Consider the following 19,062-nt stretch of genomic DNA (forward strand, 5'->3'; position numbering starts at 1 on the left):
CGGCCAATTGGGCCGCCAATGCACCGCTGCTGGTGAGGGGAGCCAGGCTGACCATTCTGGAGAACAATGTGGAGCGAGGCCCAAAGGGCTCTGAAGTGGAAAATTGTCCCTGCGCAGCCTCTGCCTCCTTCGAGGCAGAACTGAGACCCGATGTCGTCCTTCCTGCTCTCTCTCCTTCCCAAAGTCTTCTGGCAATCACTGGCTGAATAATTCATCACATGCCACCTTAGGACAACTTTCCAGTTACTGCTACCGTCTCTTCCTGATCATTTAATCCTTGCTGCTCTGAGAGTCACAAAGTAAATTTACTCCAAAATAGCTCCCTTCATAAACATGAAGAAAAACAGTGCCAACAGTAGATTACGGAAATTTTGACACCCTCTCGGGCATCATATTGGCACACTGGTACATGACAACATGCAGAAAATGGGTAGATTAAAGAGAAATAGATTCTCCAGAAAATAAGCAATTAACTGACATAATAATGATTCACCCTAGGGGGCAGCTGGGTAGCTCAGTGGATTGAGAGTCAGGCCTAGAGACGGGAGGTCCTGGGTTCAAATATGACCTCAGACACTTCCCAGCTGTGTGACCCTGGGCAAGTCACTTGACCCTCATTGCCCACCCTTACCACTCTTCCACCAAGGAGCCAATACACAGTATTGATTCCAAGACAGAAGGTGAGGGTTTAAAAAAAAAATTAAATAATTATGATTCACCCTCATATGGAACTTTTCCCAGTTTTGTCTTCTTGACTCCTTAGCCCAGAGCTGCTCCTTCAACATTTACATTTCTTGGAATTCTTCACGAGATCAATAATGATAATTATTATAATTAATAATTATGGGTTGTGGGGGTGGCTAGGTAGCTCAGTGGATAAGAGAGTCAGGCTGGAGGCAGGAGGTCCCATGTTCAAATGTGGCCTCAGATACTTCCTGGCTGTGTGACCCTGGGCAAGTCACTTAATCCCCATTGCCCACCCTTACCAGCTCTTCTGCCTTGGAACCAATACAGAGTATTGATTCTAAGGCAGAAGGCAAGGGTTTAAAAAAAAATAACAATGGGTTGCTTCAAGTCCATTTTAAGTACCACCTATCTTATAAGTAGAGATAAAAATGGCCATTAGCAGTTACTGGAAAAAATTTCAAGCATTTCTGAAATTATCTTGAGCAATTCAGTGAAACAACCTAAAACAAGTAAAACTTCAGTTCACTCACCTCCATTTTTCTTCTTATCATTAATTTTTTTCTCCAGCCACTTCCTGGTCTCTTCTTTGACATCTCGAGCAAGTTCTATGATTACTAAAGGCTTGAAAAAGGTCTCCGTAGTATCAAGGGCAGATAAGGTCACTTTCATCTTTTGGCAGTTTGCTAAAAAACAGAAAAAGGTGGAAATATGTTCCTGCAGAAACACATGAACATCATGGCGGCCCTTTGCAGCCTTGCCTCTAATCCTATCATTCAACTCCGATGGCTTTCTCCAAAGGTCCCACTGATGTCTCAATGGCCAAATTTGCGCTCAGTTCTCCTCCTCTTCTGAAAAAGACCCCTCGGCCTTTTCAGAGGCTGCTGACCACCTCCCTCACCCAGAGCCTCTCTGGCTTGTCCTTCTGGTCTGATGGCTTTCTCAGGCTCTTATGCTGAATCATCCTCCCTCTCCAGATCCCTAAAGGTTGGGCCTCGCTCCTGGCCTCTCCCCTCTTCTTTCTCCCCTCTCATCAGTATCCACAGTCATGAATCCCTCACAGTCTAGGGTCAAATTCAAACTGGACATCCTGGAGACATCTTGTTAAACCCTTACCTTTCATCTTATTGGTTCCAAGGGCTAGGCAATGGGGGTTAAGTGACTTGCCCAGGGTGACACTGCTAGGAAGGGTCTGAGGCGAGATTAGAAGCGAGGACCTCCCGTCCCCAGGCCTGGGCCAATCCACTGAGCCACCCTCTGTCCCACAGATATCTTCAAGTCAACATGTCCAAAACAGAACACATCATCTTTCCTCTCAAGACTTCTGTCTTCCAAACTAGCCTATTTCTGTCAGACGCAGCCATTCTTCTAGTCTCTCCAGATTTGAGATCTTGGTGTTATCCTCCTCACTGTCCTCCCCCCAGTCACCGGGTTTGGGCCTTTCCCCTCCACAACCTTTCTCATCCGACATCTTAGACCAGGGCCTCGTCTCCTTTCACTCAGACCAACCCAAGAGACTCTTCATTGGTCTCTTGGCTCTGAGTCTCTCCCTTCCACACAGCTACCAAAGAGACTCTCCTCCTGCCTCAAAGATAACATCCAAACTCCTTGGGTTTGACTTTTAAGGCCCCTTAAATCTGGACCCGACTATCTTTACTGTCTCACCACCCACTGCTTCCCTTCCCACACCTGTGTCTTGGTTCTCAAAGGTGGAATCCCAACGCTCATGCCGATGCCTTTGCCTCCTTCCTGACACCTTTTCTACACCAAACATTTTCTGATCACTCCTGCTGGTGCCATCTTTCCCTTATGTTCCGGGGGTTTATTTCGCTTTTTCATTGAGCATCCAATTTATAAATAAACAGGCTATCTTTCCTAAAAGAATAAGGGCAAATTAGAGCAACATTTTGAGCTTTGCAAAGCATTTTACACATATGATATCTAATCTGATCTTCACAATAACCCTCAGAGGGAGGTGCTGTTATCATCCCCACTGTACAGATGAGTAACTGAGGCAGACAGCTTTTTTCACAGATTCACACAGCTGGTAAGTGCCTGAGGCTGAATTTGAACTTGGACCTTCTTGACCATAGGTTCAGCCTTCTTTCCACTAGGCCATTTAGCTACCTCCAAAATGTAGTCTATTTGAGGACAGGGATTGGGTTTAAATCTTTGCATCCCTACAGCCTAGTTTGTGGTACCTGGCACTTAGGAAACAGTTATTAAATAAATGTTTTTTGATGGGTTGCCTGATGGCCTCTCACATTTATTACATGATGGGTTTTATAGTTCTTTTTTCCTGATAGCAACGCTGTGAGGAAGGGGGGCCCAACACTATTAACCCTTATTTATAGATGGGTAAACAGAGGCAGTAAGAAGTGAACTGACTAGCCCAGAGTCATACAGTAAACAAGTGTATGAGGCAGGAGTCCTGACTCTAATTCCCCTGCCTTAGCCATCCTTTCTCTTTACGTGTGGTCCCAGAGCACTCTATTTAGTTACTAAATAGGAAAGTGGTAGGACAGACTCTGAAAGTGGACAACAGATCCCCTTGGAGCCAGGCAGTGTCCAGCCCTGATGATCAGCGAGAAGCTGACTGTGATAATGGCAGATAATTAACAGGCAGGGAAACACCAAAAACAAAGAGAGAGAGAGAACCCCAGCAAGGACTGTGGCTGGGTTACAACTTTCAAAAGTCCTAGTACTTGCTGTGTAGAAAAGTACATGAGATAAAAACATGAATCATGTAACCATGGAAAATTTTTCTAAAAAAATAAAATATTTAAATATTAAAAAAAAAAGTACATGAGAGAGCCAGACCCAGAGATGGAAGCTCCTGGATCCAGATCTGGCCTCAAACACTTGCTAACTGTGTGACCCTGGGAAAGTCACCTAACTCCCATTGCTTAGCCCTTACTGTTCTTCTGCCTTGGAACCAATACACAGTAGGGATTCTAAGAGAGAAGGGAAGTGGTTTGTTTGTTTGTTTTTTTGGAGGGGGGGGGGCTAAGTGCATGAGCTTTTTAACTCTAACAAATACATCACTGTACAGAAAGTACAAAGAAGTCTTAAAAAAATTAACTCTTTCCTCCCTCAGAGATTAAGACAAATATATAAAATGGTTCTCTTGAGACAAGCACACACAATGATTGGTAGAAAACAGAAAGGGGTCACAGGATTTAAAAAGGCAAATGATATTTTTAAAGGGAAGAGAAGAGGACCCTTGAATACTGGCTTATTTGTGAACTGGACTATGATTTCTGGGAAAATTATAAGTCATTAAAAAGGTGGCTGATGAACACCAAAAAAGGAAGTAGAAATCACCAAAAAATCCACCATGGCTTCACCCAGAAGTCTTAGTTGTCTGTTTTTTAACCTGTATTGGTTCCAAGCTAGAAGAGTGGTAAGGGTAGGCAACGGGGGTTAAGTGACTTGCCCAGAGTTACCCTGCTAGGAAGTGTCCGAGGTCATATTTGAACCCAGGACTTCTGGTCTCTAAACCTGGCTCTCAATCCACTGAGCTACCTAGCTGCCCCCCCAGAACAAGTCTTGCTAAACTCATTTTATTTCTGGTTTTCACCAGATTACTTAAACTGGTAGGTCAGGGGAATGTTATAAATATTGTCTGCTTATTTGTTTTGTTTTGTTTTTTTAATCCTTACCTTCCATCTTAGAATCAATACCAAATATCAATTCCAAGGCAGAAGAGTGGTAAGGGCTAGGCAAAGGGGGTTAAATGACTTGCCAAGGGTCACATAGCCATAAAGTATCTGAGGTCAAAATTGAACCTAGAACCTCCTGCCTCAAGGCCTGACCCTAAACACTGAGCCACTAAGTGGCCCCATCTGCTTAGATTTAACCAACATTTGACAAAGTATCTCATGCTATTGCTATAAAAATCGCAGGGATGTAGGTGAAGCCAAATGATGGAGCATCCAGTTGTTCTGGGCAAACTTAGCAGGAACTCCCCAGTGCAGTGCCTCAGGGAAACCTGGGCTCATGATTATTGTTCCTTATTAATCACAGCTGTTGGTGTCCAGCTGTGTCCACCTCTTCATTCCCCACTATCACCCCAATCTGTCCATAACACTATCTAGCCATCTCATCCCCAGCCATTCCCCTTTACCTTTCATCTTCAGTCCCCAACATTAGGGGATTATTATTAATAAGTATGAATAAGTATTCATTGTTCTTCATTGCCATGAGGCAAATATTCAGTTCCTCCCTGATTAGTTCCATCTCTTGCTCCCCACAGAGGTGATCCCAAACCTTTTTGTCTCTCCTCAACCCTGCTATCCTCTTACCCAAAGTCTCTGCCTCAAACCTCACCAAAAAAACTGAGGCCATTTGCCAAGAGTTCCCCCCTTCCCTTCATCCTACCTCCTCCGGGCATCTCCCACTTCACTCCAATTCCAAAGGAAGAGCTAAACTTTCTCCTAGCCAGAGCCAATCTCTCTGTGTGAATCCTCCATCCCCTTCCCAATTCTCCAACAGATTGTCCCACTATTACCTCAGTCTCCCTCTTGTCTTCAATGCCTCCCTACCTACTGGTTCCTTTTCTAATGCCTACAGACAAGTCCATATCTCCCCCACCTTTAAAAGGAACAAAACCGAACCCCCCAAAACCTGACGATCCTACCATTCTTGCTAGCTCTTGTTCTCCATCTTTCCTTTCAAGGCTAAATTCCTTGAAAACCGTCTCTACTTCCACATCTTTCCCTCTCTTCTAAACCCTCCGAAGTGTGGCTACTGACCTCCTCATTCTGCTTCTGCCCAAAATCCCCAATGATCTCTTTGTTGTCAAATCTAATAGTCTTTTCTGTGTAGTTTTGACATAGTTCACGTTGACATTTTCTCCTACAGATGTTTTCCCTCCCTATGTTTTCCTGATACTTCTCTCTCCAGATTCTCCTCTCTATCTAAACTTTTTTGTTGGCTCTTTATTTATGCCACCCCACACTAATTCTAGGTGTCCCCTCAAAAGTCTAGTCTAGGCCGTCTTCTCTTCTCCATCTATATTATCTTGATCCATGATCTCATCAGTTCTTAGGTGGTCGATGGTTGTTTTTCAGTTGTGTCAGGCTCTTTGTGACCCCATTTGGGGTTTTCTTGGCAAAGATAATGGAGTAATTTGCCATTTTCTTCTCCAATTCTTTTTACAAATGAGGAAACTGAGGCAGGGTAAAGGTATTTTCCCAGGGTCACCCAGCTAGTGTCTGATGCTAGATTTGAACTCAGGAAGATAAGTCTTCCTGACTCTAGGCCAGGCCCTCTATCCATTGTGCCATCTAGCTGCCCAGCATCAGCTCTCAAAGGTGCAAGTGTTTCTATTCAGATGATTCAGCACTAACCTCCACCCAGGACTTCAGTCTCACATCATCCACTTCCCTCTGGCTCTCTCCAGCTGGATTTCCCAAAGCTCAGCACAGAACTCCCTCTTTTACCTCCCCCCGCAACTTCCGTCTCATTGTCAAGGGCACCCAGAGTGACAGACTTCAGTCTTACCCTTGACTCCCTGCTTCCACTCCCCCCACATATCCAATTCATGATTCTGCCTGTGCGCCTCTCATCCAGGGCCCCTTGTCTCCTCTAGGTCAAGCCCTCATCACCACACTAGTTCCACAGCATTCTCCTTGGTCTCCATACCCTGATCCATGTTCTTCTCTATCCTCTCTACAGAGCCTAGCTCTGACCCTACTCCTTGTCCCTGACCATGACTTCCAAGATAAATAGAAATGCCTTTGTTTGGCATTCAAAGCTCCCCCAATCCAGCACCTCCCCACCTTGAGAGCCTTCTTGACCTCTCCTCCATGAATTCCCTCCTCTCTTCTTGTGGACCAGCTGCCTTTCAAAGCCAGAAGGCTTTCTCTTCCCCATCATCTCTCAGCTGCCTTGGCTTTCTTCGAGATCCATCTCCGTCTGATCTCACCTACTCCGAGGCCTTCCCATCCCTCTAACTACTGAGTCTTCTCGGGATGCCTCCACCTGCTCTAAACAGATCTTGAATCAATCTAGTTATTTGTATGTTGTCTCCCCAATTAGGGTGGAAGCTCCTTTGAGGGCTGAGATCTTTGGAACCCCACAGATAAGTGTCTGGAACAGGGGGGTAAGTGTCTGAACTAGACTGGTATACTGACTTTCCCAGATGAGTGTCCACATCACGATCTTTTCTCTGTGACCCAGGCGTGTACTTTTGTTGTGGTTGAATCTTTCCAACTGTATCTGACTCTGTGATCCCATTTGGGGTTTTCTTGGCAAAGATATTAGAAAATGGTTTCCCATTTCCTCCTCCAGCTCATTTGACACAAGAGGAAATGGAGGCATACAGGGTGAAGTGACTTGTCTAGGGTTACCCAGCTAGACGGCTGGATTTGAACTCAAGAAGATAGATCTTCTTGATCTCAGGTCTGACACTCTATCCATTGTGCCACCTAGCTGCCCCCCAGGAATATACTAGGGCTTACTAAATGCTTGTTGATTGACACTGCATACTTATAAAGGAGAGCTAACAAGAGCTGTCCCAGAGGGCAGTGACCTAAGACATTCAGTTCAAAGGATGTGCTCAGGCCACTTTTCTGTGGCAAGAGGCTTGATCTCACTGTCATGTACCTACTGCCAACCACCTAAGACCAGGCAAAGGAAAGAGCACTGACTCTGGGCTCTGACCTGGAAGTCTGAGGACATAGGTTCAAGTCTCACCTCTGACTCTAATGATCTGACAACAAGCCTCAGTTTCCTGGCCTGTAAAGTGAATAGCTTGAATGGCTTCTGGGGTCCCTTCCAATGCTATAATTTTGAGCTTATCCAACCACCTTCAAAAAGTCCTAGGGCCTGGATGTCTTAAGAGACTTAGCTGCTAGGCAATCAAGTTTCAAGTGGACAGAGCTCTCCTCCCCATCACAAAAGTGCAGTTAACTGTCAGCAGCTTCCCCCATCTCCTCCAGAAGAACAGCAGTCATCCCAATACCACACTTGGAAAGGGGGCAAACCCCAAGTGACCAAAGATAGACAGTATATGTATCCTGACCCCTGGGAGAGTTCTTGGCCATCTAAAGTTCCTTCTTGTTTTGGGAACTACAAATAAGGGTATTCTAAAACATCGTCTTATACAGAAAGCACCGTGTCTGACACTAAGCTACAAAGCTAGAGATAAATCAGATGGGCAGCCTGCCCTCAACAGTTTGCATCCCAGTAGGAATGATAAACAACTGATGAGGAGAAAGAAAGCAGGCCTGGGGCAACCTGGGACAAGGGGGGGAGGGGAGGAGAAAGAAATCGAATCTCTTTGTGACTGTAAATGAAATATCTTCACATTAAGACATCCCAGCTTGGACCTCCAGGCATTTTCACTGGCAGTTCAGGACAGCTCATGTCTTGGGGCTTCCCTGGCTTCCCTTCAGTCTCAACTGGAATTCCACCTTGGGCAAGAAGCCTTTCCCCTCCATCCTCCTTAGTCTTAGTGCCCTCCCTCTGAAACTTTCCAATTCATCCTATTCCTGCTTGGAGGCTGATGTTTGCATGTGTCCCCCCCTTCCCCCACTAGACTGTGAGCTCCCTGACAGCAGGGACTGTTTGCCATGTCTGTTGTTTGGCACAGTGCTTGGCACACAGAAGGTACTTGATCAATGGCCACTGACTCGTAATCATCCAAACAAGTAGTCTTCGGGGTCCACCCCTGGGGAAGGGATCCAAATGCGAATGATGCCCAAGGACTGATGGAGCAGTGATCATCGGCCTCAAAGATAGAGTATCTTGTCTCTACCATTTTTGGATGTGTCTGTCACACATTCAACCAGTACCAGTTAAGCTTGTTCATTCTCCCTGCTGTCTCCTCTCCATAGGAATGAAAGGAATGATGAATAAAGACAAGACAGAGCCAGCTTCTTCCAAGGGTGCTAAATGTTTACCTACTGACTCTCTGCAGGACATGCCTTTCAGTTTAATCTGCATTATCCACACTTTCTCCATCATTTCTTAAGTCCAGAGAATCAATGGAATAATAAACTGAGCCTCCATTTGTAGTATTTGAAGTTGACTCCTCCAGTGCGAGTAGACTCCAAGACACCCCTGCCCACTATCTCAGACATCTCTGGGCCTACAGACATTGGTACTTCCCTCACCCTTATCTCCAGACTTCAGGGGACTTCCTCTTGGGGTCCCTGGCCTTTTTACCGTGCCCAACCTTCTCTCTCTTGCTTAATTCCATGAAAAGGATTCTAGAAACTAGACCTTTTGGCCAAAAATTCTCTCTCATCATTGAGTAATAAGAGGGTTCTCCCCTGAGCTTAAGTCACCTGTTGGATATTTCAAATTGGATGTCCTGGAGGCATTTCTAACTCAATATGTTCCAAATGGAACCAGTAGTACTCTCTCTCCCACACCTGCCCTCCTACTTCCAACCTTCTCTGTTTCCCTCAAAGACCCAAATCCTCCTTCCAGTCTCCCAGGCTGGTAACCTGAGCATTGCCTTGGACTCCTCACTCTCCTTCTATCCAGGCTATCTAAGCATGTGCCCATCGTGTTGTTTCTACCTTCATACCCATGTCTCCATTGCTCTAGCTGCCATCTTACCTTGGGCCCTTTTGAGTCTCCTCTAGACTATCACAACCGCACTCTAATTGGTCTCCCAGGCTCAGGTCTCTCCCCACTCCAGTCCAGGCCTACTCACAGCAGCCAGTTCTTTTGTTTAATATGATTCTCATGCTCAGCTGACTCAGGTGGCTTCCTATTGCCCTTGGGGAGAAGATACTCGTCTGATTAGCTTTCAAACCTTGCCTGCCTTCCCCCTAACTTTCCAGTCCCAATGGATACAATTGCCCATGCTATATTCCGAGGCCCCATATAGGTTTTCTCTTTGTTCCTCAGCTCCATTCCACATGCCTGGAATAGCTATCTCTTAGGCTCACAGATCGTATTTCCCCAAACTTTCTCTCCAGATCTCAATGCACTGGCTCTTAAAAGCAGACCTCTCCCCCGCCCCCCCTCCCATCCTTGCTCTATTTGATTGTCCCTCCAGACTTTTACCTTAGAGTAACTCTCTTTAAGGCTAAGCCCAGGCACGATGTTCAACATGAAATCTTCCCTGATCCTCCCACCTGTGCCCTTCCTCCCAAACTACCTTGTATTTAAGCTATTTTTATTTACTCTAGTTGTTTTATAGGATTATATTACAACGTTGTTGTCTCTCCTAATAGAGTAAATATAAGCTCCTCAAAAGGAGGGGTTATTTCATTCTTTGTTCATTTCCCCAGCAGTAGCACACTGCCCAACACACAGTAGGTACTTAATAAATGCCTGATTGACAATGCTTACTTCACCTTCGTGCCCTTGTTTCTGTGGCTTTCCTCCACACGATCACCTTAGAAATGGACACACACTACAAATGAGGGCTTGATTTATTGTCCTGCTGACTGTCTAGACTGAAAGAAGTGATGGAGAATATGTGACTGCTGCAGATTAAACTAAGTGTATCCTGCATGCACCCCCATCCCCCAGTCAGTTGTCTTACATTTACCATCACCGCCCTGGAGGATGAAGTTGTCTCTCTGTCTCTGTCTCTCCCAATGTCTCACATTCCTAAGACAGGGAGAGGTGAAGAAGCAGTATATCCAGGAAGCTGCAGGAAGGAAGCCCTGCCTCAGATCAGGAGATGCCTGTCCTGCTGTTGGCCCTCATCAGATCAAATCCAGAGTTCTATTTTGGGAGCCATATTTTGGGAAGGGTCTTGATGAGTCAGAGAGCACACAGAGAAAAGCCACTAGGAGGGCAAAGGGTAAGATCAAGCAGCTGAAGGAGCGAGGAGTGTTTAGCCTAGAGAAGAAAAGGTTGAGGAAAATGTGAGTGTCTTCAGGTATCTGTGAGAGAATGTAAAAACTGCTTCTAGAACTATCAGCAATTCCTAGAAGTTACAAAGAAGCTAATTCAGTGGGTTTGAGGATTGTGGTTTTTTGTTTTTTGTTTTTTTTTATATTTTAAAAGGAGTCTAGCCACAGGTTTAATTTTACTGTTTTAATATTTTGAAATAAAAGCATACAAACTTTACAAATGTACCATTCACTACTTGAAAGCAAAAGAATACATTTCTATTTTTAGCAAACTGCATTACTCAGCAGCAGAGGTACAAACTACTTGTTTCACTAGAGCGGTTTTATAATCCTATGTAAAGTTTCATTTTAAATTCAGGATAGCTTATATACTTCCTTCTTTTTAAAGAAATTAACAATGAAATTAATGTCCCCTCTTTTGAACTGCTAGGCTAGATTTAGGCAAGAGATTTTCATCATATTACTTAATTACTGCACAGTGGCCACTCAATTTTCTTTTTAGTTAACAAGAAACTTTGGAAAGAAAGAGGGCAAAGAATGTGTGGCCTCAACAAACCTTGTTGCTGTTCAAATATATTCCATGTCTTAGTTATAAGGGAGGATAAATCATTTCATGAAAAAAGTACAAAACATTTAGGAGACTGACCAGGAATTAACCAAATTTACACCAGAGAGAAAAATCAACTTGTGAACCATCAAACTTACAACAGACTGGTTTAACAAAGAACAACAGGTTTGCAAAATGGGAACCGTACATTTTCCCTCTCTCTAAACTTCAAAGGTAAATAATAACAAATACAGAAGAATAAAGACCCACTGGGTGTCCAGGGGCCAGTGTCACCCATGCAGCTTTGCTGGAGGCAAATTTCAGGTTTATGTTAATCAAAGATATGGAATGCCAGAGCTGGGAGGGATTGTGGAGATAACCGAATCCAAATTCCACATTTCCTTGGTTGAACAATTATAATCAAATTTCATGACAAATAATGAAGCCAAATTTCATCTTCATAAAGAATATGTGTGCTCCATTTTGACTTCATTGTAATGCCCTTCTTGTTTAAAAAGCAATTACTCCCAAGTCAAAATTCAGACCTCCAAAGGCCAAGCCCCTTGGGAAAGCTGAGCCGTGGGCCCAGCACACTATGCCACTCCAGCTTTGGGGGCCTCCTCCCTGTTTCTTCTCTTGACGTCCCAGTTGTATACTCGGGCCATATTGACTTCTGTGGTGGTGAACTGATCCCGGAGGAAGTCCAGGTCTTCCTCAAGAGACTCCAGGTTGCTGGTGGCCATAGAGTGGTTCTTCTCCAGCAGCAGCTGGGCTTCATCAATATCATACTCAAGCATCACGTTGGCGCCCAACCAAAGACAGACTTTATCCGTTGGAGGAACAGAAGCTTTGCAGTACAGGTTATCAGCCAGCAAGAATCTAGTCTCCAGGGGCTTCGGGGTCTCCTTTTTCTTCTGCATATACTTTAAAATGTGTAATGTCTGTCGGATTTCAGGAATCTGACTCTTTAGCCTCCTTTTCTTCTGGGCAAGGTTAAGTTCCATAAACTTATACTTCTGATATTGCTCATCCAATTTCTTGAGTACGATATCAACAGACTCGTTTCCAGGCTGTTTCATAAAGGCATCAACATCTTCCACGAACACCGCTTCGGGGATACCGAGATGACTCCGGTGCCTGTTTCCTGTCGATGAACTGCCAGTGGTCCCAAGTTCCCTTGGAGCTGCCATCTTGGAGGGAAGCCAATCCAAATTCAGTGTTGATATAAGGTAAAACATACTAACAATTAGAGCTGTCTACAGTGGAATGGACTGCCTTAGGAAACAGGGAATGCCTTCCTCACTTGGGTATTATCGCTCTCCTCAAAATTTCCTAGAACACTTTGTCTAGAGATTCCCCTTTGCCCTATTCCTCTCTTCTTTGTCTGATACTTCTCTAAGCCAATATAGAATAATGTAAAGAGTGACAGATCTAAAGTCAAGAGAGACCTAGGTTTAAGTCCTGCCTCTGGAGCAAATCAGCTCACATGGCCCTAAAGAAGTCACTTACCGACTCTGCCTGTTTCCAACTGTGTAAAATGGATCAGCCTCAGTCCCACGGGGCCATTATGAACATCAAATGAAGTCATGGATGCAAAGCTCCTTACAAATCTTAAGATAGGCTAAAAAGAGCCCTTATGTGTGCTCACATCATTTTCCCTCTACCTCAAATGAAATGTAAGCTCCTTGAGGGCAAAGGCTTTGGTATTTTGACTTTGTTTCATCCAAACAGCATAGTGCTTTGAATGTAAGAGGCATTTCAGGTCATGGAGTTAAAGCTGGAAGGAACATAAAAGGCCACGAAATCAATCTGCCCTCTCATTTTACAGATGAGGCAACTGAGTTAAGTCATATAGCTAGTACCTGTGTGAGGCAGGATTTAAACCAGGTCTTCATGACTGCAATCCACCATACCAGGCTGCCCCTTAATTAACAATTGTTTACTGAAGGTAAGGAGAAAATCTCCCTTTAATGCTCCAGTTTCTATCACTGGAGGAAAAAAAAAGGCACTAGTATAGCAATATCTATTTAGTGCTACTCAGGAAAATGGAGATCTTCCTCAAGGAATTATTTGCAATTGTATATTTCAGGGTTTTTTAACTTTAAAAAATAGTATTTTATAAGCAAAGCCATGGGACATTAGGATAATTTCACTTTGCATGCCCATAGGCTTTTACACCCTGCTATGTGAAGTCATATTTCCCTTCATTTGGCCTAATACTACCTCCTTCCAGTTCAAAGGGCTGGACATAGATCCCATTCGGGACTACTGGAAACAGGCCTAAGTTCCTTCTATCCATACCCTTCAAGATCATACATGACTTCCTTTGTGCCCCATCATACTTGTTTTCAGTCAGGGAAGATTAGCATTTTCTAGAACAGAATGAGGGGGTCACATTCCTTTGGCATTTGCTCCAAGTTCCTAACATGTTATTGGGCACACAGGAGACAGACATTCAATAAAGATCTCATGAATTAACAGAATGAATGGGGTAGGGGTATGGAGAACTCTGCACTCAGGGTTGGTCTCCAACAATTTTGGCCTAGGCCTTCTGCACTTTGAATTCTAGAGCCTTTGGACTTTCCCTTCATGGTCTTCTTTGCTGGCTTCTCACCCATGTCATATCCACTATGAAAACCTGCCCAGGGATCTGTCCTAGGCCTTTTTTCTTATATACTCTCTCTTAGTGACAGTCATTACCATCTCTCTGCAGATGACTCCCAGATTCATAGCTACAGTCTGAGTCCTTCTCCTCAACTTCAATCCCACAAATCAACTATCTCCTGGCCACTGTGACCTGGATGTCCCCCTGGGTCTCAAACTCAGCAAGTCCAAAACAGAATTCATTATCTTTCCCCCAAAACCATCCCAATTTCTGACATGCCCTACCACTGTCAAAAGTGCCACCCCATCCCACTTACTCAGATCTGCCAAAAAAGTATCATCCTCAACTTCTCACCCTCCCTCACCCCATGTTCATTATGTTACCCGTTCTGGCCTTTGCAATATCTTGTAAAGGTCTCCTTCTCTCTGCTCATCCAGTCCTCATCACCGCTCCCTTAAACTACAGCAACAGCCCTCTAAGAGGTCTCTGTGCTTCAGTCTCTCCCAAACCCTCCTCTAAGAGATCCTAACAGTCTCTCTGAGCTGTCCCTATCCTTGGGACACCTTGTGCCTCCCCTCCATTGCTTGGCTTCAAGACTCAACTCCTGTCCCTCTTTATAAGGGTCTCCCTCTACAGCTATGGATGTCTTTCCCTTTTGTATAACTTTCCCATACTCTTTAAAAATGTGTGTGCACTGGGACAGTTCTCATTTGCCTCCCTACCAGAAGGTGACTGATCTCTTGAGAACAATGGCTGTTTCTGCCTTAAACTGTATCTCTAGGGCATAGCACAGCACTTAGAACAGAGCAGACACTTCATAAATGATTGCTGCCTTGATAAGTTAATGAAAGTCTACAGTTTCTATAAAGGTACCATTATCATCCAAGGCCCATGGGGGTACTACAGCATAGAGTGCTAAGCCAGCAGGCAAGAAGACAAGCTCAAATTCCTCCCTGGACAGGTCCCGTAAGCCCTGTTAGACTCCCTCTGCCCTACAGTCTACTTAACTGTAAAATAGAGGAGTAATAATCCCTTTCCTCAAAGGGCTGTGAGGATCATAAGAGGGAACAATCATAACACACTTGGCACAGAGCTAGGCACACAGTTGGAGCTACAGAAATGTTTATCCTGTCCCTCCTATTTTGTATGGCTGTGAGCAAGGCCCTGGAGCTCTCCTGACCCCAGTGCCCTCATCTACACCATGCAGGAAGGATGAGGTCAAAGAACGGAATCCCTTCCCATTCTAGAACCCAAAGGTCTTCTAAGGTGTGGTGACTGGCATCCACATGGGATAAACAAAACAGTTTTTCATGGGAGGCCCCTGATCACTGCACTACCAAGTTGTCCAGATACTATACCTGGCAGTGGAGTCTTGTTTTTTTTTTTTTTAATTGTTTTTAAAACCCTTACCTTCCATCTTAGAATCAATATTGAGCATTGGTTCCAAGGCAGAATAGCGGTAAGGGCTAGGCAATGGGAGTTAAATGACTTGACCATGGTCACACAGCTAGAGTCTGAGGCCATATTTGAACCCAGGACCTCTTGTCTCTAGACCTGGCTCTCTATATACTGAACCATCTAGCTGCCAGCTGTAGGGTCTTGTAAAAGATTCTTAAGCCTCTCTGGGCCTCAGTAACTCCAACTCTAAAATGACAAAATTAGACTAGGTACTATGAAAAAAACCACTGAATTTGAAGTGAGAGAAGCTGAGTGCACCTCCTCCTTATCTCTCTGCCATTTAAGGGACTTAAGTACCCCTGGACAAAGACCCTTCAGGAGAAAATAAAGGTGTTAGACTTGATGATTTGAAATCTCTTTCAGCTTCAAATCAAGATAATTGGCATTTACAGAGCTCTTTAGGAAGTTTATAATATTACGCATATATGTATGTCCTTTTGCATGTTGCCTTTCCCCATTAGACTATAAGCTCTTGAGGGTGGTGACTCTCTTTCTTTTATCCCCAATGTTTAGCACTGTATCTGGTATACAGCAGAATTTAAATAAATGTTCACTGAATTATACTGAATTAAATGTGTATATGTACACATTTATATTACATATATAATATATAATGTACTTTAATCATAAATACATTATATATTATATGTTACATATATAAAAATTTTTTACATATATACACACAGAGTACCTTTCTTATCCTTCACAACAGCCCTTTGAGGTAGCTAAGACAAGTATCATTAACCCCATGATTGATTATGGAGAAAACAGACTCTAAGAGATGACAAGGACACCCCTGGTTGCCCATTGAGGGAGGGAGCAGGATTCTAGACCAGAGCCATCCAGGTTCTACAGGCCATGGTCCAAGAGGCACACCTCACAGCCTCTGATACCATGAAATCTATTCTAGCTTGTGCCAAATCATACTTTCCTGTCACTGAAAATTCAACAGACATATAATGTACTGACAGTGCATGTGGGACCACAGCCCAAACTAATTCAGGCAAGCAGGAGGGAGCATGGCTTATAAGGAATTCCACCTACAACTGTCCAGGGTCTGAATCCCTTCTCTGCTCCTACATTTATTAGTTAAGATGTCCACTACACAGGGATGCAGTTCAAGTGTCTGAAATAAGAAGCCTGGGAACCAAATAACCCTGCTGGGACCAAGAATATTGAAGGAGCATGACCTGACAAACTTGAATCTGGAAAAAGACATGGCATGAGCCAGGAGTCCTCAGTGAAGGCAGCTGCCTTGCAAACACTGCCAGCCTGGCCAAGGCTGGCTCAGGATCCCAGAGTAAGCTCCCAGTCTTATGGCACCTCCAAAAAAGCACCCCTGGGTCTTAGGTCACAAGCGCATATACTCCATCATACTTCCCAAACTCTGTAGGCTACCACAATCCCAGGCTCAATATTCTTCCAGATAACCAAACTTTGGGACATTCAGCTTTTACTGTGGCCCCATCCAACAGCCTTCAAGCCCAAGCCCCCAGACCTCACTGTCCAGGATAAGGCAGGGGGCAGGCACCTAGCCCTGGCCCTTCTGCAAAGCTCTGTCCATGTCTCAGCTCACTAGACATTCACAAACACCCCCACCAGGCTGAGCTCCCTGAATTACTATCCCTGCTTGAGGGCACTTCCTGTCATCTCAAGGCTGTGCAGGACAATGCCCCAGGCTTGGGGGTATGGAGAGGTAGCTGTCTGCTTTAGACTAGTAGAAGGATAGCAGGGGCACTAAGGAGGTCCAAGAAGGACTCAGGGCCAGCCCTCCACCAAGACTGATGGGGCAGGCACAAAATGAGGGTCCAAGGAGCTCAGGGGTCTGGGAGGAGAGGACGGACAGATCAGATTGGCCGGTGTGCTGACCCTTCTCTCCTGCTTGCAAAGGGGGCTCGAGGGTCTGTAACTGCAGACTAAGACCCCCGGGGAAACTGAGGCCCAGCAGGAGCCGCAGGAAACCGCCAGCGGGGGGCTGGAGGGGGAGCTCCTCTCCTCTGCTTTACCCTGGCCCCACTGCGCTCTCACTTTTGAGTGAGGAGAAAGGTGAGGTGGGGCGCCTCTGAGCGTCCCCCATTGGAAGGCACCTCAGTCCAAGGTCACAAGAGGAGGAATAAAAAAGAACTGGAGTGGAGATCCAGTTGTCCCCAGGGGCAGCCCTCAGGCCGGGTTCTTTCAAAACCAAACGCTCTGGGGGGTTTCTCTAGGCCTCGATGTGCCTCCCTCCTGCCCCATCCTAACTCATACCTGGCCCGTCCCATCCCATCCCACACCATCCCATCCCTTGCTTTCCCGTTTCATCCTATCCCACTCCATTCCACCGCCCCCCTCCCGCCCCAATCTTCCCGGGGTGGGGGCCCGGAGTCCCCAACTACCTACCCCAGGCTCTAGCAGCCTCACAGCAGGGGGGCGAGGGGGCGGGACCTGAGGCTCTGCCTCCTCTGCGCAGGCTCAGACGGGAGGGACCCTGGGAGGAGCAGGGAAGGACGGGAAAAGGGAGCGGGTGGAGGAGGTGGGGCCTGAGACTCCACCTCCCCTGCGCAAGCTCGGACGGGAGGGGCCCCGAGAGGAGCAGCCGGGAGGGGAGGCGAGAGAGGTGAGGGGGCGGGGCTGCCCCCATCGCCGGGTCCCCACTAACAGGGTCTACGGACTAACAGAGCTGTGGGAACCCGGGGCGATCCGAGCCTCCCTTCTTCCCCCGTGGGCTCACTCGCTCACCTGCCGCCTCTTCGCTCCACGTCCGCGGGACTTGGTCAGCGGAGACGGGCGCGGCAGCAGCGGCCAGATCCAAGAGGGGCCGAGACAGGGCTGGCGTGTGGGGCGGGGCGGGGCGGGGCGGGGCGGGCGCGAGCCGAGCAGGGCTCGGAGCGCCGAGCGTGCGTGCCCAAAGCTCCGCCCACTGCGGCGACGTAGACGTGGCTACGTGTTGGCGCCATCATGCTTCCGTTCTGTGCTCCGATGGGTTTGGGAGTGCGGATATGTTCCTGGGAATTCGCCAGCCCTTGCACCCTCCCTCTTTTTGTGTCTCCTCTGTCTCTTCCCTCCCTGTCTACCTCTTCTCTCCTCAGTCTTTGCCTCTCTCTGTTGGAACGTCTTGTTCGAGAATCAAAAAGGCGCCCCGAGTCCCTGCATGATAGAGCGCTTGTTTGGGAGGGAAGGGGAGGACGGGACCAGGTTCTGAAAGCTTTGACCACGAAGCCAAGGATTTTATGTTTGATCCTGGGGGTCCTAGGGAGCCCCTGGAATTTACTGAGGGACATGGTCAAACTCACACTTTAAGATCACATTGACAGCTAAGTGGAGAGCTGAGACCAGCAGCACTTCAGTAATCCAGTTTGAGATGATGAGGAGCTGGACCAGAGTGGCGGCAGCTTCAGAGGAGAGAAGGGGACACATACAAGAGATGTTCCCTAGGTAATAGATTGATTGTGAAGGAGTGGGAAGTCCAGGAGGATACCTAGGTGCCCTGCACTAATAGGGAAGGTAGAAGGGGAAAGGATTTAGGGGGAAAGATAATGAGATCTGTTTTGGACATGTCTGAAGGGCAGTTAGAGATGTGAGAGTAGAGATCAGAAGAGAGGTTAGGACTGGACTAGTCGATTTGAGAGTTGTTGAATAGAAATGGTAATTGAACCCATGGGAGTTGATGAGGTCACCAAGTGAAATAGCTCACAAACCTCCCTTTTGCCCCCTCTGAATTCTTGCTGCCATCCATCCAGAAATAATCATGAGACTTTGTTGTAAGAGAAAGAATACTTAAAAGGAAAGGCTGGGTCAACAACAGGGTTAAATCAAGCCAGAAGCATTGTCAGCACCCATTCTCAAGAGAGCTGCCAGCTCCTCAATGTTTCTTTTGAGCACTAGTCCCAATTAAGAACTCTCTCTCCTTTCCTTACAGGAGAGGCAAGCCTCAGATTAGCTCATCTACTGGCCTGGTTAAGAGG

General features: G+C 46.0%; 2 protein-coding genes across 2 annotated transcripts in view; both read right to left on the minus strand.

The window, feature by feature from the left end:
* Positions 1-17,930, minus strand: part of ANO10 (anoctamin 10) — a 52,986-nt gene extending 35,056 nt beyond the window's left edge. Inside the window, exons 1-2 of the mRNA XM_044679790.1 lie at positions 17,837-17,930; positions 1,218-1,370 (exon numbers count right to left, since the gene is read on the minus strand). Of these exons, the coding sequence (XP_044535725.1) occupies positions 1,218-1,356 (139 nt within the window). The 5' untranslated portion in view covers positions 1,357-1,370; positions 17,837-17,930. The remainder of the gene's footprint in view (positions 1-1,217; positions 1,371-17,836) is intronic.
* Positions 10,081-12,245, minus strand: LOC123250629 (prefoldin subunit 3-like). The gene has a single exon (XM_044679791.1). It carries the CDS (start codon positions 12,243-12,245, stop codon positions 11,649-11,651), a length of 597 nt encoding a protein of 198 aa, XP_044535726.1. The 3' UTR covers positions 10,081-11,648.
* Positions 17,931-19,062: the final 1,132 nt, after the last annotated feature.

The sequence above is a fragment of the Gracilinanus agilis genome, chromosome 5 (genome assembly GCF_016433145.1).
Source record: "Gracilinanus agilis isolate LMUSP501 chromosome 5, AgileGrace, whole genome shotgun sequence".
NCBI lineage: Eukaryota > Metazoa > Chordata > Mammalia > Didelphimorphia > Didelphidae > Gracilinanus > Gracilinanus agilis.